The sequence below is a fragment of the Etheostoma spectabile genome, chromosome 17, assembly GCF_008692095.1.
Source record: "Etheostoma spectabile isolate EspeVRDwgs_2016 chromosome 17, UIUC_Espe_1.0, whole genome shotgun sequence".
Lineage (NCBI taxonomy): Eukaryota > Metazoa > Chordata > Actinopteri > Perciformes > Percidae > Etheostoma > Etheostoma spectabile.
In genome coordinates, this window is record NC_045749.1 from 9,920,915 (window position 1) to 9,946,140 (window position 25,226).

Sequence of the window (25,226 nt, forward strand, 5' to 3'; positions counted from 1 at the left end):
CCAGCAGCTGGTTAGCTTAGCTTAGCTTAGCACAAAGACTGGTAGTAGGGGGAAATGGCTGTTTTCAGTTTTTGTTGTACAGTAAGCTAAGCTAGCTGCTGGCTGCAGCATCATACTCATTGTTTTGATATGAAAGTGGTAAAGCTCCTCTCATCAACACAAACAAATAATGTCCCACCGATAGTTGCTGTCCGATCAGCAAACACTTCTATATGTCATTGTAGAGGGCATGGACAGTATTTGGCATGAATGTTTTATTGTCATTTAATTTAGAGGACTTGTTTTAATGTCGGATTGTATTCAGCACCACACTACAGTAAACAGCATCAGTTCTCATTGGTAACTGTGGATGGATGCATGGATGGATGAATGGATTGATGGATGGATAGAGAAAAGAAAAATGTGGTGCAAAAGAAAATGGAATTGATGAATTTGCATCTGATGAATATGTATGTTACAATAGTGATTGTAGTAATTATTATTCAGTTATCAATAGCACCACAGAACACTAGGTTGTATGGCTCCTGTCATTTGCAAATTAAGGGAACAGTTTGACTGTGGACATCTAATTACAAGTCTGTGTGTCATGGTTGTGCTGCTGTGGGCTAATGAAGAGTTGATATAGACTCCCACTGTGCTGATGACTGTTTGACTAGTCCAGCTGAGGGATGAGGATCAGGTTTGTCCTGCAGATCTCTAAAACACAATGTTTACCAAGTTAATTTATAATATTTATATGTGTGGTTATTACTTAAGATTTCTCTCTCCAGTTGCAAACTGCTGTAATAATCTCTGAAGTGAGTCAGTCAAAAAGAAAAAAGACACATTAATGAGGAAATCTTCAGCAGGGTGCTCAGACTTCTGTTACTGCCACACAGCCTGTAAATGGACACGAAGGACTTCTTAAAGTTTTAATTACAGGCTACTTAAGGAGAACTTTAAATAAAGGCATAAATCACCTCGCCATCATTTCCCAAGATTTTTTTCAACAATAAGAATATGGCCATTTTACAGTATGCTTACCCGTGTGAATGTGTTCTCCAACATGAACTTTATGTTAAGTTTAAAAGCATCTTCTCACAAATAACTTCTCTCTAGCTTTTATTTGAGGCACCAAATAACAATTACATTTGTATAACAACAATGGATACTCACACGGAGAAAGCTATCAGGACTAACATCTCATTTAACTCTAATGTACAGGGCCAGAAAAACTCATTGAAAAAAGATATTAGGCTGGGACACAATGCCTAGAGAGATCAATCCAAGTGTGTAGACCAGTGGGATATTAATTAAAGAGATAGGCTGTTTTATTTTTAATGGAAGGTACAGATGGGCTCAAACATCTATGATGGTTTTCTTTGTTTTATTTATTTATATAAGTTTGGTGGCTTGACTGTTTTTTAAGAACATTTTTTCCCAGAAAGCAAAAGTTATGACATTTTGTTGTGAAATAAATTCATATTGTGACATTGAAAATTAAATTAAAGAAGTCATGTTATGGGGCGGCCTCTAGCATACTTGGTCTTGCACAAACAACTTTTCATTGAAATATGCATAATAGAATGATCCTTTACATATTTTTTTGTGGTAGACCATAAAGGCAAGATTGTGGCTTTATTCCCCACTGAACCTTGTTAATCTTAAACCATCAAACACGACAGATATAATACTTGGTAAGTGTGTATCTATTGTACAGGATAGTCTAAATGGATATTAACTTGTTGGCATTGCTAGCCGATGTGAATATAAACAGATTTTCAAGATAGGAAAATGGATCATCTGTAAAAACAATTGTCATCACAGAAGAATGTTACGTAATTAGTTGAGATTGCTTATTTTACACTGCGTAGTGTTACTAGTTGACTATTTTTTGTAAAGATCCACAGAGATACGTTTGAGACTAATTTCAAATCAAACCAAAACCACTTATGAAAATGTGGTCCAAAATACATAATTGGCTTTTTTGACCATTTTGCTTATGGCAAAAGAAATGTATTTCTTTTGCAGTAGCTTGTAATTTAATTTCTTCTAATCCGAGACACAGATCAGGCCAATAATTCTCTCAGACCTATCACACTAATTTGAAGTTTAGGTCATGCAACATTAGTGCATGTTTGCTTCTTGGTAGACATGAAATGAGGTATCTATGCCCTGTAGCTGAAAATTATCTTATCGTTTCTTCAAATTGCCTAGATTAAATTTGTCCTAAATAAATTTTGAATCAGACATCATTTGCAAGAGTTGAAGGTTAATGATTATAGTCCTCATCAGCTCTACATTAAAATAAGTACAAAATAAAGTAAAGCAGAGGACAACAGTATACATACGGCATATTTCTATGTATCTGTACAAATCTGAATATCATTACACCATTTTACTTCACTGACAACATAATAGATGTCTTAGAAAGAGTAACTCAAGGATCTGTTGTATCAAATAGATAGAGCCCTGACTGGGTTCAGAACACTTAACCTGCTGCCTGTATTGCATTTCACTGTATCTCTCAATAATGTAATTGAAATCATTATTTGAAAAGGCAATTTTATCTCCTGGTGCCTCAGAGGTGGGTTCAGCACTAATTGAAGTGAATGTCTTGGGTTGCTATAGTTACCTCAACACCTTCTATCTCAGCATGAGTGGTTCTGTAACACATCTGAATCAAGGCAAACTACAAAACCTGCACAGAAGTTTCACATTTTTTCCATTCCTTTCTTTAGAGAGAGATTTAATTACTGAATTCGGAAAAGAGAGATCAGTTTTCTATGACGTGTGTGGCTTTTGTCACTCACACAACACACACACACACACAGACACACACACACACACACACTGCTGCACACTACTGCACACTGCTTATATTCAATGCAGCACTGAAGGCAGATGTTAGCTTTTTAGTTGGAGCAGAAGGGCGAGACAATGTACTGTGCATGACTAATGTCCTGAGCCTCTTTTTTACTGTTATGAGCACCGGAATAATTTAAACAGTGAACCAGACATCAGAGTGTAAAAGGTCTAATGTCAGAGTTGGTGCTCTTTTCTTTGTTCACTGAATTGTATTTAATTAGAAAACAAAGAATAATCCAACAACATGGATCGCTGTCATCTCATTCCTTTGTGTGCTTTTCCCACTGTCTGTTCACAAGTTTCTATCATAAAGTATGAGCTCAGGGACCATAATGCAGTTTGTATTCAGCCTGTGTGACATGCGGCAAAGCAGCAATCTTGTCTGTCGAAAGACAATAATTCCACTCAGCTGACATGTTGTGCACACAAATGTGCTATAAGACATCAGTCCTGAAATCTGTCACCTTGCACGGTGAAGTCGAAAAGATCCTCCATCGATGTTTGATTTTTAATGCAAACCTCCCAAAGTTGGCTTGTACTTTCATTTGCCTACACAGGTTTTATTTTGACATGTGGTTTCTAAATCCTCAGTTTGGTTTTAGAAAATTAATTATTGATTTAACATATGACATTTACACAGCTTTGCCCTCCCAATGTGGCTACAAAGAGAAATCTACATTATGAATAAAAAAGGAAGTAGTACTTTCATTCAGAGCTCAAATTTTACGTCAACTACTCGTTTACTCTCCAACTATTTTGCTAGTCAAACTATTGTTTAAGTCATTTTGGAAGCACAAATGCCAAATATTCTTAGTTCCAGCTTCTAAAATGTGACATTGTCTGCTGTTCACTGATAAGATCGTTATACATCTGAAAAGCAAGTGATTTGAAAATGTCACTGTAATCCTCGTAAAATGATGATTGGCTATTTTCATTCTGTTTTGACATTTAAACTATTATTTTGGTTAATTGAGAAAATAATCAGATTAATCGACATCCATCTAAAGGTTAGTTTAATCCATCATTGAGAAATTCTTTTTAGCACAGGAATATTAAAAGCAAAACAAGACAAAGTGCCAAAAAACAAGACCTACCCAACCCCAGCATGTGCACAACCGTTTGTGTCTAATCTCAGTAGGTAGGTCAGGCAAAACCCACTATGATAACTCCACAATGTCATTGCAGATGTAGCCAAAACAAGCCACAGCAAGTAAAAAGCACATGTAAAAAGTTGCACAGGTGCCACACACACAGGCATTACTTTCTTTAAGACGTTGTCTGTATTGTAATAGTTGGACTGTGCATTAGGTTTGCATTATAGTCAAGACTTGAGCTTTTTAGCCAATGTTCTCCATGATTGAAATTCTCAGTCAGCCATCAATCTGCATTATAGACTAGTTTCCCCTTGTCTGGTGGGGGCTAACTGAAACAGATTGAGACAGCTCTTGCTCACTGCATCACTAATGGCTGCCAATGAAAGACATCTCTGTGCAGTTGACCCGTGTGTGGAACAGGATCACGTCGCAGCTCAGAGCGATGGGGAGAATACAGCTCAATACAGGGAGTCTCTTCAGCATCAGTCACCAGTCAACAGCATCCTCATCCTATTGACTAAATGCTGCCTAGAAATAGAATCTAATCACGGGGTTTGGACAGACTCTAGTTCTCCTAATGGTTGACCATTAGCTGACTGGAACAAAGCCCAAAGTATAGAGAAATATACCTTTATATTCCAGGGTGTCAGCATTGCATGGCAGTACTCCTCTGTGCTTAAATACAACAGCAGAGACCAGGGGTGGTTGATAGAGAAAGTGATTACTTGCTCATCTCTTGTTTGAGCCCTTTTCATTATTTTATGCCAGACACCCCTATATTAACCCTGAGAAAAGGGCACAAAAAACAGAAGCTACATTATGGGGAATATGCATTTTCTCCATTCAGCTGTTGAATGGATAACAGGAGTGCAGCCCAGAAGCGAAACAATCTTCTAAGCCACTTTGCAGGCGGGCCACAACAGACTCATTACCTGCACGGCATAATTGACAGTGAACCCAGGCAGTCCTGTTAATTGATTACCTAGGCCTTTACTAATGAAAAATGCAAAGCCTCATTGTATCTTCCATAAAGGTGCTGTTAGGAACATTTCCACACAAAGACTACCAGAGCCAGAACCAATTATATATCTAGACCTTTCCCGATGGGCCCCTAATATCTGAATATTTCTGATTATGTTGATCCTATGTATAATTACCTATTTTCAGTCTGATTTTTGACAGTGCAATAGCATCTGGCACACTGCTGATCAAAAACAGAATAAAAACCCACAGGGGACCACGTGCCTCTACAGATATATAACTTCACTATTACCCTACACCCTTTTTTTAAGCCAGGTTGATATGAGGAAGCGGGGGTATGGGCCCCTCTCCCCTCTCGTCCAGGATTCAGCCTCCAGCTCCTCCTCTGATGCATCGTTTGCATCAGTAGGGAAACACTTGTCTGCGCGCTGCTGTACCTCCCCACAGTGCATCCACGGACTCCACTTTATCAGGTGATGACAGACAAACGCTCAAGTGTGAAAATGATATGTTTTTAACACGGCTGAAGTCGAAATTAACGTAGAATGGAGAAGCGCCTCGGTCACTGCCTTTTTATCATTCCGTCTGAGTGGATTTGGCTCTTCACCCTAACTTCCATCCTGGTCGGAACAAAAGCGGAGCTAAGGTGCATTCCCTCGTGCCAGCTGCCGCTCATTACAGCATTTCCCAGGGAACTCTCGGAGCTGGATCTGACTAATTTTGGCGAGGCACCAGAAGATTTTATTGATTTTACGGAGGGGTCACCGGACACCAAACCCATCGCCTGCGGGGACGAAGGGCACAACGTTGCGGAATTCACCGCGAGTGAAGAAAGTTCGTCCAAAGTGCAACCACGGTTAGGGGTTCATAACACAAGTTGTCTCAAAAAGGACGCGTTGAACGGACAGCAAAAACTTTCCCAACCGAAAGTGTTTACTGGAAGTGCTTCTCCCGCATCTGTCACTTCTCCTAGTGAGGCTGACGTTACCGAAAATAGCACCGGTGATGGAAAAAAGAACAGCTTTTACGGTGAAAATGGGGCACAGGTTGATGTGACAGTAAACCGGGATACGGATGTGGCCAGTTGGAGACGAACACGGAAGGCGAGGAGCGCAGAGACTTGGTCTGAACTCAGACCTGAGGGCGGGGAGGGCGCTTCGGTTTCGGACCAGGAGTTTGAGCTCACAAGTTCGACATTCGCACTCACCGGGGACACGGCTCATAACCAGGCGATGGTGCACTGGTCCGGACAAAACAGCAGCGTGAGTAGCTAATGTGCTCCAGATTTACGCACGGACTTCTTTTGACGCAGTGTGTGGTCAGTGTTGACTCCCTAATCTTGCATGACAATTAGAGTAATTTAAAGCAGTAGTTTTGTGTTGGCAGAGCACATGAGACGAAACTGAGATTAAATGTGACTGCTGAGAGGTTGCAGAGTTTGAGGTAATCTTTGCTTGCATCATTCTCTCTCTCTCTCTCTCTCTCTCTCTCTCTCTTTTCCTCTGATTAACACACACACACACACACACACACACACACACACACACACAACACACACACACCACACGTGCTGTTGTTAATGGATTAGCCTATTTGGCAGGTAGGCTGAAGTTTAATGGAAACAAATAAATACATCAAAGAAGTTTCATTTTCTCCAAACAGTTTTGCTGTTTTGTTCTCAAATCACAGATTATTGGCTGTAGGCATATATTTGCACCTGTCTTCTTGCTAGAGCCTTATCTGCCTTGCTCAAAATAGAGAGATGGTTGATCCTACTAAAGGTTAAGTAGACAGCTCACTCAACGCAGACACTCAGTTCAAATGTGAAAGTCATTATACAGCAGATAACAAGATTAATAATATAACTTCACTTATATAACACTCTTTACACTAAGCATGTAACTTGAAGTGCTGTATACAATGAAAAGAAATGGGGAGTAAAATGAATAAAATAGTATCATACTATTATTGTAAAATACTATATATATACAAACACAGAGAGAGCTAAAGGACAAGTTGAACGCTAACAGAAATAGATGTTTTAACCTCCAGCTAACCCAGTTTAGGAACATCCAATTTTCTTACAGTGTATCTGTGGCTCGGAAAATCTAACAACCCACTGGAGGATGTGAGTGAATCTGAAGGCACTCAACAAAAAAAACGGCGTATTTGACGTAAGCCATTCAGAGCTTTACTGCAGGCCTATATTGATTTTAAAGTCCCTTTGCTTGTATGTATATATACATACAGGCAAAGGGACTTTAAAATCAATTTGGAAAAATACTTGGAGCAATGCGCAGTCCAGCAGAAAACGATGCTCACATACTATTTTTTTCTTGTTTTGATTAGGAGTCAAGCAGCAGAGTTTGAATTATTTCTAATCGTTAAATAGACGTTTTGGTAAGACTAGTGGAATGTGTTGTAACCTAGTCTGCTTGAGAGGTAAGCATGAATTAGCTATTTAACATCTTGCTGGCTTAAATTGCACCCTGGCAATATTTCTGTAATGCAAGAAGCTGATTTGGAGGTGTGATTTAATACGTAAAGCAACATCTAACACACTGTCAAAGAGGGCCAAGGCTTGATGTGAGGAACCAGAGATCCAAGAAGGGCAGCATCTAGACTGAGAGCATGAGAACACATCCAAGTCATGTATTAATGATTTAAAACGCATTCAGCAAGACCAACCCATTTCACAAGGGGAGTTATAACAATGCTGCAATAAAATAATGCAGCCAACCAGAACAGTAGGCTATCGAAAATGTTTTAAAACATTTGAGCCATGTAATGCTTAATGAACATATATCATCTGACTGTTAGTCATGGAAATAAAACCCAACAAATAGTTTGAGTCAAATTTGTTTTTTTAATAGCTATTTTGTTTTTTGCTCTTGCTGTCATTAAAGGAACAGTTTGACCTTTGGGGAAATACACGTTTTAGCTTAATGACTATGAAGCCAGCAGGTGATTAGCTTAGCTTAGCATTAAGACTGAAAGCATGGGGAAAACCGCTAGCCTGGCTCTGTCCAAAGCTATCAAAATCCACCTACTACAACCTCTAATGTACTTATTATCAAACTATATCTTGTTTGTTTAATCTGTACATATACAGACAACTATTTCTTGGCTCTCTTAAGCGTCAGGTATAATTGCCGTTCCTGACCTGTTGCGCCACAGTGTGACGTCATGGGACAGCCAAAACTATTTGCGCATTGGTGGTCGCGACTCTAGTTGCAGTCTTTTCCAAAACAGAGGTAGCAGAACTGAGGAAAGGCTACCGACTTTGCTATTTCTACGGACTAGAAGAAGAAGAAAAGATAAACAATAGCGAAGAAAAGAAGAAAAGCACTTTGAATACTTCAGAATGTCTGTTTAACGATTCAACGACCTACTTTGTTGGATCAAGCCTTTCATTCACCATAAAAGAAACCATCTTAACTCAGTAAGTTTATAAGAGAGACTTGCAGTCACTTTGAGAGTCCTGGCATTTGGTTGCCCTCAAACTCATCCATGCTTCCTGTTTCCACTTTGTTGTGCGCCGCTGAAAAAAATAGTGGTGCACAACCTCTGATTGCGCACTTTAAATCCTGGTGCGCCTGCAAGATCTGCGTCATTTTGCCATCACATTGTTGCGCAACAGGTTGGGAACAGCGACTGCAAAGAGGTCTTTACCCGTTTCCCCCTGTTTCCATTTCTTATGCTAAACTATAAGCTATCACATCACAGCAACATTGTCACCAAAATTTGCCATCATTTTTTCACAGTTACTCTTTCTAGTGCTGTTTTGAGAAATGTTTCCCCTGATGACACAGACCCTCATCCCGCCTACCAACAATGTAATAACGTGTGTGTGTTCCTGCTTCTGCAATGTACCACACCCTTTCTCTCTCTGTGTAGGTGCAGGCTGGGTGGTCCCCAAGAAAATGTGCAGAGTTTCCAGCTAGTGTACTCTTTAGAAATCTATTTAAAGTAGTAATCTACATGTATTTCAAAAGTGGCCAATTTCCTTTTTCCAAGTTAAATGTCTTTGTCTCACAGTTCAGTCATTATGGCAGCAATCTGCTTCCCTGGGTTTATGAGAAGATTATAAGAGGTTTAGCAGCCAGTCACACATCAATGGGCAACCTTATCTTACAGAATGAATAAGGAGAGAAAGACCATTTGTAAAATGTTTAAGTAGATACATTGTCCAACAAATACAAAGAATGAAGAAAGGGTTTAGGGGCTGGTGATGCTTGCAGTGCTCACATATGTTGAAAATGGGGCTCCTTTTGTGTGGGAAAATGCTTCTGTGTTCAGACACTTCAGGCAGTTCCCACATGTTGATGACATTAAATCAATTTTTCACACTTAAAACACTCTCAGAAATTCAGACATTTGTTTGCAGCCTACTGTGATGTGTTAGTTTCAAATTCTGAGATCTGATAATTGGTTTAGTTGTGGGTCTACAGAACATCAGTCAATTTGCATACTGTTTGTGAGACCCATTGTTTGAGCTTCTTGCTGACTTTTTTTAAATTCTTTTTATATTATTTATTTTTATAGTTCTATTTTTTTCTGTCCAATTCCAGATTTGATTTTGCCAGTCATTTGCTGCTGAAGCCTAGTTGGTGGGTGATACTGTTACAGTGTTTATCATTTGCCTAATGATCAGAGTTTGAGAACTAAGCTGCAGTATCGTTTCAGCCTTTCAATCAACATGAAAACCAAGGAAAATGTCGTGCTCAATCCATTGCTGCTTCTGCACTGATTCATGTGGTTATTGTCTGTCACTAACCTGAGTTTTTGAAAAACACCAACCTCTGCACTGGTGGTATTTACAGAATCTTCAAAGGCTCTTCTATCTATATGAAAATATATTCCTTCTGTTGAATAATGAAAACATATTTTTTAACTTGTTTCCCAAGTTGTGCCGGCCTATGTATGCTAATGCATAAGCAACACAACCTGGGCCGTTTCCATAACATGCAACATTTCAATAACAAGTGTCCTCTCACTGAGAATTGAATTGCAGCTATTTGCTAGCATGCTTTAAGGATTTGAAAAAAAATTGCATAATTTTGAGCAAGTAAGCCTACAGTGGTATTGAAAAGACGCATTTGAGTGTTTGCTTTATTCTGAAGTTGGATGTAGCATGAATGCTGCCGTAGCCTTGAATGGTTTACCTACAGGAGCCAGTACAGTAGATGAATAACTTAAATCATCTTCTGTTGCAGAGGATGTTAATCAAAGATCCACTGGGGCTTTATTTGCATCAGCCAAGACCACATGTTTTACTGAATAAAATGTTAGGGCTTCAATGTCTGAAGGTTTCCAATGTCCAGCAAGGCATATTTGATTTTGTTAGGTTTTTATAACTGCAACAGGTCATGCCATGTACTCCAGTGGTGGGTGTTCATAAAACATTCTGCATGTCCTGTTGCCCTACCTCTTCATTATGCTATTTTTGTCTTCTCTAATGCAAAATGGAGAAAGCTAGCAAGCAAACTAACAATAATCATAACGCCAAACCTTCTAAGAGGTAATATTAAGAAGTATTTTAGTTTCATTTTTGCATTTTGTATGTTTTAATGAATCTTGTACACTGTGTTAACTCACATACACTTAAATCAGCCATTCTTTACGGCCTAAACATATAATTTCTTTGCTCACACTGTACTGATCAATTGACCAGTCATGACCTAGGGTGGTCACACTGATCACGCACGGAACCCGCAGTCCATTTTGTCCAGTGACAATTTCATTTAAGTTATCCAAAGAAGAACATTTTGAACATGCTAGAAATTAATCTGATTGCCCAACAGCCAGATCATTGATGGTTCAAACTAAACATCACAAAGCAACTAATGTGTAATGCATTGTATGCTCTGCTTTACAGTAATGTTAGCTTGTCTCTTACAAATAAGCAGAACGATATTAACTCTACAGCATTTTTTAAGATTATGGTTAGTTGTATTGCTTTTAAATTCATTTGAATGAATTACTAGTTTTAGCATGTTTGGCTTTTACTCAGGTAGTCTAGTTTCCTCTCACAGGCCAAACACATGCAAGTAAGGTAAATCAGCAAAGTCTAAATTGCCTGTAGGTGTGAATGTGTTTGGCATCCTGTGTTAGCCCTATGAGACTGTCTGTCCTGGGTGTTGCCCAATGCATGCTGGGAAAGGTTCCAGCCAATGATGACCTTGAACACATCTGTCCTATTTTGTTTCCACTCAATCCAACTGTTTTAAAAACAACACACACTTAATAACTTATAATTGTCAGTATAATAATAATTAATAACACAGATTCTCCACAGAAGATATACAAGCAGCACACTTTTGTATTTATTAAATATCACAGTGGACTAGTAAAAGGCACATTGGTCCTAATTTTTTTTTTTAAAGCATGTTGTCATAGTTTAAAGTGGACGTGTGCACCATGTTGGTGCCAATACGATGGTGATCTCTTCAGCACCAAAATAGTCGAGTTGTTGATGTAAAGCCTGTGTCTACATCTCACTGGCCTTCTTAGCCAAAATGGGTCCTAGTAATTTTTCTCCGTAGCTGAATGGGCACTTCTTTAAGATTGAGATTTAGGATTGTGAGGCAAAAAGGTGAAAGTAATCAGTCAAGCAGAGCTAGGGTTATTTCAGGTTGAATGTTAACTTGATTGTAGCTTATTATGAGATGTTAATTACAAGGATTTACCTTGAATATTTCAATGCCTGCATATTATTACACAAATTATCACAAATTACTGTATCTACGGTATGTTCTGCTGTTGATGTGCAGCATGGCATAAAGGATGAACTCTTCATTCAAAACAATCAGTACAACTTTAAATTCACTTTCTGACATGACACTTAAGATTTATTCAAGGTAACATTAAGGTGAATTGTGACTTGCTGCTATTTAGCTTTTAAATACACACAGTATACTATTTTTTAAAATAAAAAATATAATAATGTATAAGTATTTATAGAACAATTACTACAGAAGTTTCGGTTTGCTATACTACTGCAAGATCTAATTTGGTTGACGCTGGGAGCGTTTAGTCAATAAGCCCTCGCTCTGCATATTTAATGGACAGACAGTGCCTTAGGGGGAGGAACAGAAGACTTAATATGACCAATAGTTAAATTCAGTTTAGTTCTAGTCCATTTTATCTCTCCCTACCATCCCTACATGGATTCTGCTATCTAAGCATACAGTCACAAACATCCCTGTTCTGGACACTGTAATGCATGCAGCTTCCTACACATAGCATGTTGACATGCTTAGACAACCCTGTAGCTGCTGCTTTCACTACGGACCCCTGCCAGCTCCACTCTCTCCTGGGTGGCTGTGATGGACAGGCTGCTAGGGCTGCGATAGTGGTGGTGGGTTCTGTTGTAGTATTGTTTCAGGGAGTAAACATAACACATCCTGGTAAAGAAACATAAATAAATTCATGAAATACATATTGATAACAATTGTAACAAAACGACTCCACTTGAGACAACCAAAGACAATCTTTTTTTTTCTCATACAAATTCAGGATGCGGGATTGCCTACATTGCATGGATAAACAGAAGGGCTCTTTTTTAAAGCTTAGTACTGCGATGAAACTACCTGCAGGCTGAGTTTAGCTCTGCCAAGCCACCAAGCCTTCCTGCGGGGAGGATCTCTAACGCCTTGAAATCCTGCAGCATGTTTTTCTATCGGCAAGCTGTGCTCCCCCGCCTGTTTTTTTTTTTTTTCTCTCCATTGCGTGTTGTCCATAGAGCAGAAATGCCATAAAAAAATAGAAAAAGATTTGATCCTAGACCATGATACAGTTAATTTGGCTGGAACAAAGCATAATGATATCTTACAAACCTGCTAAATTTTGGAGCCAATCTGAATCACGGGTGGAGATACTTCCAATTTCAAATTGTTAAATAGTTTCAGAACCTAGCCAATAGGAGAAATTAGATAATAATAATAATAATAGTAATAATAATGTATTCGATTTAGCACCTTTTACAGTCACAAAGTCACAATAAACATTTGTTAAAATACAGTAGGACCCAAAACAGAAAATAAACAAGCAAAAACAAATACAGTACCAATGAAGGTAAAAAATTAAAGACTAAAAACCCAAAATTACAAACATGAGACAAAACCGAGTTGAAACACGTGTGTCTTCAGCTGCATTCTAAAAGCTCCAACCGAGACTCTAGAATGTAAGGTAGGAAGGGCGTTCCACAGAGTCGGAGCTACCACTTCAAAAGAATGGTAACTTTTAGTTTTCAAAGTAGTCCCTGGGTAGAAGACCTGAGGGACCTGTTAGTAGTGTATGGATGGAGCAGGTCAGAGATATAAACAGGTGTCTGACCCTGCAATGCTTTATATGTAAGAACGAGAACTTTAAATTGGATCCTGAGCTTGATTGGGAGTCAATGTAGCAAAGATAAAACAAGTGATGTGTGGCATCCGCTGGACCTGGTCTTGCAGCAAAGTTCTGGCCCAGTTGTAGACGGTCCTGGTACGACTTGCTGAGACAGGTGAAAACGTAGTTGAAGTAATTAAGCCGGGATGATATAAAACCATGAATGATCATTTCAGTCCTGCATGTCACATTCTACATTCACGGGTGCTAGTAACAGGTACAATTTTAACCACCAAAATTGTAGGTGTGGCTTTGGACATGTGCTGTAAATAAACACACATACTGTATCATTTAACTAGTATACACTGTTACTCACATCCAAATGTGAATTGTCTGCAAACTGGTCAGTACATTGTGAAAACTGCTTTTCATAAGTTCGTAATGTTTTTTTTATGTCTAAGCATTTGATATTTGTACATATGTACATACTAAGAAGGTCCTGAATGTATGTTAAGTATGTGAAATAGTTCCAATTCATAAGTACATAACAAATGCACATTTGAGATGACGAGGCTTCTGCTAGGCACAGCCATATTTTGACTTAATTCTAATTGGATTGGAGAGATATCCAGACATACATGGCTGATGTGCTTGCTGATTTGCGTATCATAGAAGACTGGACTATCTGCTTTGGTGGAGATCTGCACTCTCCGAGTGCCATTCTAGTTTTTATAGTTCTTATATCAAACTTACTGTATGTTGTGCAAGTCCATATTTTTGTCATATGTGCTCTGCAAGTGTTCACTATTTTACTGTTTTTCAAATTACAATGACCACTGTATCTTTTGAAATGCATTTTCCAGTCCTCTGCTAGTTGGTGTGTTTACATTTAAACCAAGGTGGTCAGCGCCTCAGTGCTTCATCTAGGAATCAGAAACACTCATAGTTGCTGTTGTTGTCAGTCTGCTGGTTTTTGGCCATTGCTGAGTCGCCACTCGTTTTGTGTTACAGAACTCTTTCATTTCATAGTGGCCACCTGCATTACTCATTCATACAGTATGAGTTACACCATCTGGCTGCTGTAAGAAAAGCCTCACATTCAGAACCTTAACTTTGATTTACTCACTGAAGTTTCCTTTTTGGATTTAGAGTGATGCAGAAACCTGAGGTTTCAAACACTACCAAAGAAGTCACATGGGCACGATAAATCTTTCCCAGCATATTTATGTAATCTGCTGTTTTACTTTATTTATGTCATAGAACATGTAATTTATTAATTATTATGAGAGTCCAGGGAGCTTTTGGTTTGTCAACATGCAACTAATATTCTACCATCGCACTCAGCACTTTCAAACAAGAGTGCTGAAGAGTTCAAAGCAAGAAAGAAAATCTCCTTTCACAGTGAGCTCAACTTTTTGGTTGGGTTGACAAACCTACCCTCTTGCTTTCTAATCTTGCCTGCATTGATCAGACCCCCTCCTAATGCACACTGAAGCTTCCAAGCTCAGCAGGCCACTGTAGCCTAGCTGCTGCACTAGCCTTGACTTTCATTTATGGGTAAGAAGCAAATGATGCGAGAGCTGTAGCCTGAAGGAAAGCCGTTTCAGATGACTTATCAACCAAGCTGCTACTTCCACACAGATTCGTGGTCTTGACACAACGAGTCCAATAAAGTCAGACTGTTCTGCTTGAAAGCCACAGCTGTAACACAGAGAACCTGTTATTTGATGCTCATAGATCAATAATATACCCTCTGCCAGTATGTTGCCATCAGTCACATTGTAGCTGAACTTTTTACTTTAAGAATCACATGTTAAAAAATCTTCCAGTCATATTAATACCCAGTGCTGAAAACAATGGCCAATAATGTTATTTTCACTCCTCCTTGTATAATGATATCAGGTTTTATTACAACACCCATAGCTTTTTTGTGCAAAGTGATGCCACTTTATAATTCATGATTGCAGTGACCTGTTATCTATGTGAGAGCCAACAGCTCTGACTTCAAACAACCTTGCTTCAGCACAACATCTGGTCTATGAGGAAATGTTGCCATTGTTAATGAAGTGATAAAAATTGAAATGGCAGACAAAAGGGTCTGTACGTTACGTGTCTCACTTTGAAGTATAGGTGGATGTGTTTTTCTGCAGGCTTTTGTTGAGTGAATCACAGTGCCATAAACAATGTAATACATATGGATGATTTCTTTATTTAAGGTGTTAAATGATGCTGTATTAATGTGGGGATTTTATTAAGTGAAATATCATACTTCATGCTATAATGGCCCCTGGGGTTCACTGCCACGTGGTTAACACTTCTGTGGTGTTAAAATCTTGTAGGCAGGTGTTCTCACGCTTCTCCTCCCAATTAGTTTGTCTTAGTTGTGACATTTATTATCACAAGTTATCACTTATTTGAATATCATTACACAAAATCTTGTCTGTCCTTTGAAAAAGTAAAATTCAAATCTTTATATTAAAGCTGCTATAATCAATTTTATTTTTACTAATAATGGATCAGATTTGGTGACATGTTAAAATTTCCAATTGGCCATTGTCAAAATAAAAGTGCCCCCAAAAATACAATGTGCAATGTACTCAGCCAATCATCGATGTATCCTTCCAATTGCCCAAAACTAGTGAACGTTTATGTTGATTTAGAATTTGAATGTCAACACAGCGCTATGATATGTTATTTGTTACAGCCCTAATTAATAGTAGGGATGCACCGAATCCAGATTTTTGCGGATCAGCAAAGAGACTTCTGGGAGACTTCTGGTTTTTAGCTGTAACTGTCCTTCCTTTGACCGTATCTGACGTTGCTGCATTTTGGCTGCTGTCTGTAGATTCCTTCATGCACAACTCATAATCTTTTGGATGTTTCATACGCAAAGGTTTTAACAGTGGCAGTGTTGTGTATTGTTTAGGGTCCTTGTCACCAAGAGACAAATTGGCATTGCAAATTGAACATGTAGCTGGACTTGAATTGCCTTCTTTTGACTGAAAGGTCTGCCAAACAACACTTTCTCTGCACAAAAGTTCAGTTTTCACTTTCTCACAACTACTGCATTGAACGGCCCACCTAAGTAAACACCTTCTCAGAATTACCGACGGCGCCATTACGTTGACCAGCGTAGTGTGCCTAGTGCAAGCATAGAGTTTAGTTCGGCAGAAACCAAACCCCGTCAAAAAGCCCATTATTCAGAATCCAAACCCAAATCCTGGATTTGGTGCATCCTTAATTAATAGCTTTTTTCCCATTGCTTATTACTGTAGGCTCAAAGGCGACCTGGAGCTTATCCCATCATGCATTGGGCAAAAGGCAGGGAACACTTTAGACACATGGCCAGTGTTTGATATGTCATATTTGTCTTTATTATTAATATTCCAGTCATACCTCTTGTAACAATTGCTTTTATGGAATCATCCATCTGTTTAATTGCAGTAGCTAAATGTGATGACAGTTTAATTGATGAGGCAACAGCTGATGAGGCTGGATCAACTGTTTGGTTGCAGTGAGAATGAATCATAATTTGTATTCTGTTGCTCCTTTCATTTGTCTCAGGTGTTCATCCCCCCTTCTGCTTTCTTGATACCCCACCCCTTCTCCTCGTCGTAAAACACCTCCAATCCTCAACAGTAATCTCTTCACCCTAAGCCCTATAAGTCCCCAGTAAGCCTCCATTCTTTCTTACATAATGATCAAATTCATCCCAGTCCATTTACCTTCACGGTTTAAGATTTACAAAGGATTAGAGGTTGAAAAATCAATTTGCTTGCTCTTGGATGTCAAGTAATCCAGTTTGGAGATATGTTGTTGCCACTGCAGTCTAATGGGCTGTGCGCTACATGGTAGCTGGCATCAAATGTGACACCTTTGTTGAAATTCAAAGGGTAATAAAACAAATGGCATTATTTAAATCCAAAGGGCATTAAAGCATTAATAGAAGCTTTGTCCAGGGTTTTCAAATAGCAATTTAATGGCTTTTTGACATGCCGAACTCCAAATACCTGTTTCACACAGAAAGATCTACAAAGTGAATATTGTATCACTGTATTTATACGGCAACTTCCACTGTCAACATATCTCAGAACACAGGAAACTTTTCCAGCCGGCAAAGTTGGATGCAAATTACATCTGCCTGTAATCCTGGATCCTTCCCAAGCATATGCATAAAGTTAATAGCCATACATAATGGCGGATATAGTTTGTCCTAATTTTCAGACTGCTGCAGGTTGTTTTATTGCATATGACAGTGTCCATGAGGGTATGACTTTTAGAAGGTATGAAGGCCATTTTATTGGAAGACCATAAATCTCTGCAACCCATTCGGGACACCTGGTACCATAGTTATAACAAGATCCATTGATTATCTCTGAACTAAAGCTCATCTATTTAATACATTCTTCACAAAGTAATAGCAGAGTCAGAGTTTTCTTGGTCAACTTATTCACAAAGAGGGCAAATAATTAGGAAATAAAGCAAAACTGGTTAATTTGAAATGCATTGCATTGACAGCAAGAGATTCTGTAGGAACTTGTGGTACATTATTTAAAAATCACAGTATATACATTGAGATATCATGCAGATGAAGATACATATGTCTGTTAGAAAACATAAATCAGCACTATGATAAATGTGCAGGACATGTAAGACATTTTTAGTACAATGCATATATTACTGATTAGTTCATTTTAGAGCTGAAAAAATTAGGCTAGTAGATTCATTAATTAGTAGAAGAATTAATCAGCAACAAATATGTGTTTCTGTAATGTAAATTCTAAAGGAAAAATAGTAAACTATCTGTTTCTAGCTTCTCATTTGTCTAAGATTATTTTTGGGGCATTTTAGGCCTTTATTTATATAGGATAGCCAAAGACATGAAACGTGAGAGAGAGGGTGAATGACATACAGCAAAGGGCTGCAGGGCGGAGTTGAACCTGCGGCCGTTGCATCAAGGAGTAAAACCTGGGCGCCTGACCTGTTCTGCCAGGTGAGCTACCCAGGCACCCCTAGCTTTTCATTGGTGAGGATTTGCTGATTTTCTGTGTTTGACTTTTGATCAGACAAAAAAGGACCTTTTATCTTGTTAGGTTCTAGGAAATTGAAAATCTTACATAACAGGAGATTCTGAATAGTGTTTTGTTTTGCTAAATCAGTTACTTTTATTGTGTTTTGTGATAAAGCAAGAAAGCATATCAACAGACAGTTGGTGTTAATGAATTTAGCTTTAAACAACCTAAAGTACTATTGTTTTTGTATATGTATTTTACAGCTGCTGGAGTAGACTGTCACATTTGGTTTCAAGAGGCTTTTATTTAGAGATGAGGACAATTGACTTGTTTAAGCTTCTCGTAGTCGTCGCGGAGATTTCCAATCCATAGCAAATCATTATTTGGAATTTCTACAAACTGTGCAAGGTTTTATAAAAGTTCAAATTTCTTGTTTACATGATGAAGTTCTTACTTCTTATGGAGAATGTTACCCCAAGCTCTCATAACACTCGATAATTAGAGGATAGCTATGAAAGGTTGCCCAGAGAAGCTTCTCCAGGGAGCTTTATGATCTGCAGATTTTATGATTGCACGGTGCAGGCTGGACACTGCTTGAGCGATTCATTTGTGTAAAGGGTGAAGGGCACAATGTGAACAACTCTTTTTGTATGAAGGACTGTTGAGATGTTACCAAACGTCATTGTGGATAAATGCATTCTTTTGGACAGAGGTTATTATAATAATTGAGGTTTTCCCTTATGTTACTGCCTCACTTAGAAGAAAAGGAGATAACAAGTACAATGTAGCTAAACATGGCTTTATGCCTCAGTAACAACATGCGTAGAGACTGTCAAGTTTTGATTTAGCTAGTTAGTCTCTCTTTAATAAATGAAACTGAGGCAAATAGAAATGTCCACAGTGAGCTATTCATTATTAGCTGAGTCAATTTAAAAGACATCTGTAAATCTACACCTTTTATGTATATCAAGTAAAGGTCTGTTCATTGTAAACCACATGCAACACTTTTTATAATCCTTTTATCCTCTTAGTAAAATATAGTGTTAACTTATTTATTCATTCAGTCATAGTTTACCAGTGGTAGCATTTGCTGGTAATCCACTGTCTCTTAGAGACCATTATAGCATGCATATGTGGTCCTCTTTTCCTCAGAGAGTATGCGCAATTTTTATAGCTTCACGACAAACAAAGCAATGGGTTGACATGCCATCACAGTTTTGTTTGTGTTTTATAAAGCTGTGTCTGTCAGGGAGATTAAAAGACAAGTGCAGGGATGACTCGGCTCTATTGTTTCATTTATGTGACACTTTATTGCTGCTGTTCACAAAACCGATGATATCACTCCTTGGAAATAATCTGTTTATTCTGTTTTTTAGGTGATCCTCATGTTGACAAAGTACTACGACTTCAACTCTGGCAGAGTAACAGAGAGTTCTTTATGGAGGTAAGATCTTCTGTCTGGCATTACATATCAAACTGATTGTAGATTGTCAGAAATCTGCTACAGAAAAAGACACATACACATGGTTAAATGCTATGCCTTTTAATCTGTTTTATATATGTGACTGAAGTGTGTAGCACTTTTACGGATTACTAAATTCAAAATAAGTTTATTTGAAATGTATGTTATTGGAGTTTTAGTTATCTAATTAAACACAATTAACATTACTATGGTGTATAGAATAACATAGTATTTATTTTAGCAGACAAAATTAATATATTTTTTTATGCATGGCCCAAATAACATGTAAAACATGAATTATTTTGGTCATTCTATGGTTTTGTCGCCTTCATTAAAGCAGCTATAAACAATATTTTTTATAATAATAAAGTATCAAATGACAATGTGAATTTAACACAGCCTAACAGTGAGTTTTCAGCCCATTGTCTTGCTGTCTGGCTGGTAACTTTACTGTTTTGGTACACTCTTACTTCTATCATAGCATTGTTTTGGGCTGCAAGTTAACATACAGATGTTCATTGACGAGCTCTTAAAACCAAGTGTACACGACCTGCTTAGCACCAAACAGCAGACAGACACACTAAGCGACTAGCTGGTGAACATAGCATTTAGCAGCTAAAGAGCTTGGTATTTTGGAGTTAGAGACTAAAAACAGAGCTATAACAGAATGAGTTGCCTTGCCTTCATCATACAACTCCAATCGAATGATAATTTTGCTTCCTGGATTTGTACTTTTTGCTAACAGATTCACTATATAAACTCAAAAGGTGATGCTACGTCAATGTTTTGTTCACAAATAGTTTTTTCTGCACACAAGTGCCCCATTCCACGTTTAATCTGCAAACTCGGTTAGTGGTAAATGTAAAGGGTTTCCACTTTAATACCTTTCTACATATTAGGTTTTAATGAGGTCAGAACATAAGAAAAACATGGTTATTACAGTTGTCATCATTTTTACACATACAGACTGGGGTCTGTGAGCCTCCAATCAGGAAGTAAATATATCATCAATTTACACTGGTTAAATAATCAATAATGACTTAATATTTAATATGAAGTTCCTATAAAGAAAGAAAGATTCTATAAAAATTATAAAACACAGGAATCCACAAAATGTTTTATTTTTATTTTAAGCCGTATTAAACATTTTTAAAATAAGGTCAGGAAAGCAGTGCCATTTTTGGAGTACAATTTATATTTTTTAGTACATCTAGTTTCAAAATTATTTTCGTTCATTCAGTCATTTTTTATTCAGCCAACAGGCAAATATTTTACCCAATCCTCCTTTTGAGTTCTGAAACATAAAAATCCCAAACATTAAATTATGTTTTTACCCCAAAGCATCAATAATAAAAATATCTCATGCCCCCTCAATGCATGTCACACAGGATATTCCTGTTTACTTTGATAATTAAAAAAATCTCCATTCATCTAGAAAATTGCTTCATGACTTCTGCGGTTGCAATTTTCTGCCTGCTTGATATGCTTAATGATACCATCAGCATCTTAATCTTAGTAGATGTTCCTCCGTTCTTCTTTACTCTCCACAACAACCTATATACTTTATCCTTATATTTGAATTTTAGGTCAACTGATTATGGGACCACGTATGAGAAATTTAATGAGAAAATTGGGACAAAAACCATCCTGAGCTACTTGTACGTGAGTCCGAACAACAAAAGGAAGGTAAGTTGTATCTTGTAAAAAGAAATCCTGCCTCTATTGAAAAAATCTGTCAATTATTATAGAGTTTTTATCATTTATACCACACAGCAGCCCTGCAGGTGTCTGCACCATACGTTTGTTTAAGGCAGTACATCGCAAGTACAAGTACAAGTACACATAAGCGCTGTGGAATGGATGCTGTCAAGGTGGGCCGCTGATTCCCCCATCTCCTTTCTCGTCTCTTCTCAGATCATGTTACTTACCGACCCGGAGGTGGAAAGCAGCCTGCTCATTAGCCTTGACGAGGGGGCGACCTATCAGAAACACAGCTTAGCCTTTGATATCCTCAGCCTGCTTTTTCACCCCGAGCAGGAGGACTGGATTATGGCTTACAGCCATGACCAAAAGGTAATGTGTGGCTGTCAGCATGCATGAAATAGCTAGAATAAAACTGAAAAAATATCTCTGGTTAGTGAATAAGGGCTGTTATGTATGGTTCACTTTCTGCTTATCATGCACATGTTAGCTCAGTGTGAGTGCTCTGCTAGATTGTTGTTCCGTCGGATTATATATCCCAAGCCTGTTGGGTCACAACAAAATTAATATCTCTATTAAATGATACAAAATATCTTTGCAATCATGTTCAAAAGCATTCATTTTGATAATGACTGCTAGCTTTCAGGACGTAGTCAGAGAAATCTACCACTTAAGCCAAGGCTGCCGTAAGAAGCTGATCACCTGCTCCCCTAAAAAGGTCATAAGGTCTGGCTGTAGACTCTTAACTCTGAATGGATGTGTCCCGGAAAACACAGGGCAAAGTTAACAAGGAAGACACACTGAAAAAATCCACAAGCTCACACAAAAACACAAGATTTGCAAGCGTAAACACACACTCTTCATTACTCTGTGTGAGAACCCTGCTGTCTACTTTACTCAACACCACAGACGTCAAACTCGGCCTTCCCAGCATGCTATTGGAAGACTTGATTTTCTGAGAGAAAAACAGTCAAGGTCTGAGAAGTGAGATAAATGGTGCTGGGAGGAAGATGAAAGCTTAGTTGAGAACCATCGGCGTTTCCAAATAACACGCCATGCAGATTTTTGCCTTCACAATTTTTTAAAAGCTAAATTCAATGTTTGTTTTTTAAATTTAACTGCTGAAATCAATTTTAGTTTGGTTTCATTTTTACCTTTGTTGATTGCCTGTCATGTCTCTAAAAATAAATTGCTCTCAGATAAGGCAAAATGATGTTGATTATCCTTGTAAAGCTCTGAGCTTAAGATGATTGCAGCCTGATCATTATGGCAAGATGACAGGCCTTCTTAAAGCTTGAAGTCAACCTTAATGGAACAAAAAGACTACAATGGCAGTTAAACACCAATTAGGCCGAAATCCTACTGATTTACTATAAGAAGGAGACACTTTGATTTGAATACAGAGACCAATTTGTCAGTCCCCACTTCCCTCTTTTCCAAGGCATCATAATAAATAATCTTTTTCTATTTTTTTGGATCACTGTATTTTTACAAGAACTGATGCATTTTCTCATCAAAGATGCATTTTCACAAAGTATACATTCAGTAGTGCAATATTCAAAAGAACATAATTGACGCCACAAAATCTACAAATCTTGACAGCTCCTTGATAATACAATTAGACATTTATCAGGAAATTATCTTGGATATTCTGGTGTGGAACATTATTTTGGTATACTGTAACTCATTTTGTTAATGCAGTCCTCTCTTTTTCAGCTCTATGTCTCTGTTGAATTTGGAAGGAGATGGCAGCTTGTGCATGACAGCGTTGTCCCCAACAGATTCTACTGGTGAGATGAACAATCAGTCATTTGTCTTCCTGGGAGAGAAATGCTGCAATATTTGATATGTTCCAAAAGCACTGTCAATAATAGACAAACACAGAATTATACATTTATTAATATAAATGTATTTTTAGCCTTCTGTTCCCAGCAGTTGTACAGAGGAGAAATTCCCTCACTGTACATATTTAAATGCTCCATAAAACATGTTTATTTTTTTGCGAAAGATGCTAACAGTGGTTTGGTAAAATATGAGTAAACATACTGCATTAACATTGCATGTTTTTGTTCAGTCAGCAGCTCATTTACAGTAATATCAATGAAACAATGTTATTGCGCCAGATTTGAACCTAATAACAAGTTTAGAGGGCCAAGTGGACTTTTAAGAAACGTCACAGAATTTTAAGAAGTGGTTGAAGAAGTAATCAGATTTAAATTTCCTTTAAGGTCAAATTAAAAGTATTATCATCAAAATTTGCTTGTGCCCTGTTTGACTGGCAAATATATAATATACTGTATAAGTACTGTGTATATATATTTTTAAGATTGTTAAATTGTAAATGTTTACTTATATATCAATACATTTTTTTGGTAGAAGCTACATAGCCATCTGAAACCTGTGGACAGGGCTGTTTTGTCTTGTTTTCTTTATATTTGTATCACATGTTTTCTTGTGAAATCTTAATATGAAAAGCAACCAGTTACTACAGTTAACAGTCAGTGAAATGTAATTTAGTAGAAACATAAAGTAGCATACAAAGGAAATGTCCAAGAAAAAGTACAGTAAAAGTAAGATTGGACTTAAAGTGCTAATATTATACTTTTGGGATTTTTTCCTTTCATTTATTGTGTTAAATGTCTTTTTTGTGCATGTTATAGGTTAACAAAGGGAAAAAGCCCAAAGTCCTCCCCAAAGGGACTTACCATCCCAAAGAAAACCCTGTTCACAAACTACTCCAAGTAGCTCTATTGTAGTCCAGCCTTTACTTCTGACGAACGTGCGTAATTTTGTAACTTGTTATAATGCTCGCTTAGCTACTAGCATGGCATGCCCTCATACTCCACTTCTGATTGCCTTGTAGTCCTTTGCTACTACACATGTGAGACTCTCAACGTGATTGAACAGAAGTGAGAAGTCTCACTCTGTAGCTAAAACAGAGAGTTCAACACACAGGAAGAAAAGTGACGCTGCAGCAATGTGCAGTATAGAACAAAAATATGGTGTTTTTCGAAAATTAAACCATGTAAACCTATTTTGATACAACCTCTAAATACAATGGTGAAATGAAAATGAGCATAATATGAGCAGTTTAAGTACAAAATGTGAGTAAATGAACAGTTACTTAACACCACTGATTTCCTTACAGTACAGATTGAGTCAATGAGGATGAGTTCTGCCCATGGAATATTGTTAGGATAATGTTGGTACACCACAGTATTACCAGTCAAATCATATCCAATTTTTGTAAGCAGGATATTTGATGTATATTGCACAGAATCCGCTGTTGTGATGTGGCAGAGAGCTTCTGGGTGTCTCTCAGAGTGTTTTAGCGTTATTAGCTGTTACAGAGATTATGACCCAGGATAAATATTTCATTTATAATGTTTTTTTATAGTTGTTGGCGACAGAATCCCTTTCACACATAACTAAAGAAGCAGAACCACTGATTAGTCAAGCAGGATGGTATGACCTACAGTACATGTTTTCGCATTGGTCTGGGAAATACAAAGACCAACACATTAACAATGTTATAGTCAATAAATATCATTTTCAGAAAAGGGGTGATGAACCAGCTAAAACAAAGACCATCTCCTTTTTAATGAGGCTGATGTTTGTATCCTCAAAGGGAAGGTGGATGCATGAAAACTCTTTTCTTATGGTGGTCAAAGAGTAATATATAAACTCCACAAGAGTTAGTGACTCTCTCATTGTGTGTGGTCTGTTGTTGTTTATTGTGCCATGCAATAAAAACACAAATTCACAGCCGACATAGACTAATGAAAAAGCAAAAGTACT

The 25,226-nt window shown here is 37.8% G+C and overlaps 1 protein-coding gene across 1 annotated transcript in view; it reads left to right on the top strand.

Moving 5' to 3' along the window:
* Positions 1-5,266: 5,266 nt before the first annotated feature.
* The window catches only part of LOC116705335 (VPS10 domain-containing receptor SorCS1), a 47,777-nt gene continuing 27,817 nt past the window's right edge, over positions 5,267-25,226 (top strand). The window contains exons 1-5 of the mRNA XM_032541428.1: positions 5,267-6,184; positions 19,642-19,709; positions 21,314-21,413; positions 21,642-21,800; positions 23,145-23,218. Coding sequence (XP_032397319.1) covers positions 5,468-6,184; positions 19,642-19,709; positions 21,314-21,413; positions 21,642-21,800; positions 23,145-23,218 — 1,118 coding nt within the window. The 5' untranslated portion in view covers positions 5,267-5,467. The remainder of the gene's footprint in view (positions 6,185-19,641; positions 19,710-21,313; positions 21,414-21,641; positions 21,801-23,144; positions 23,219-25,226) is intronic.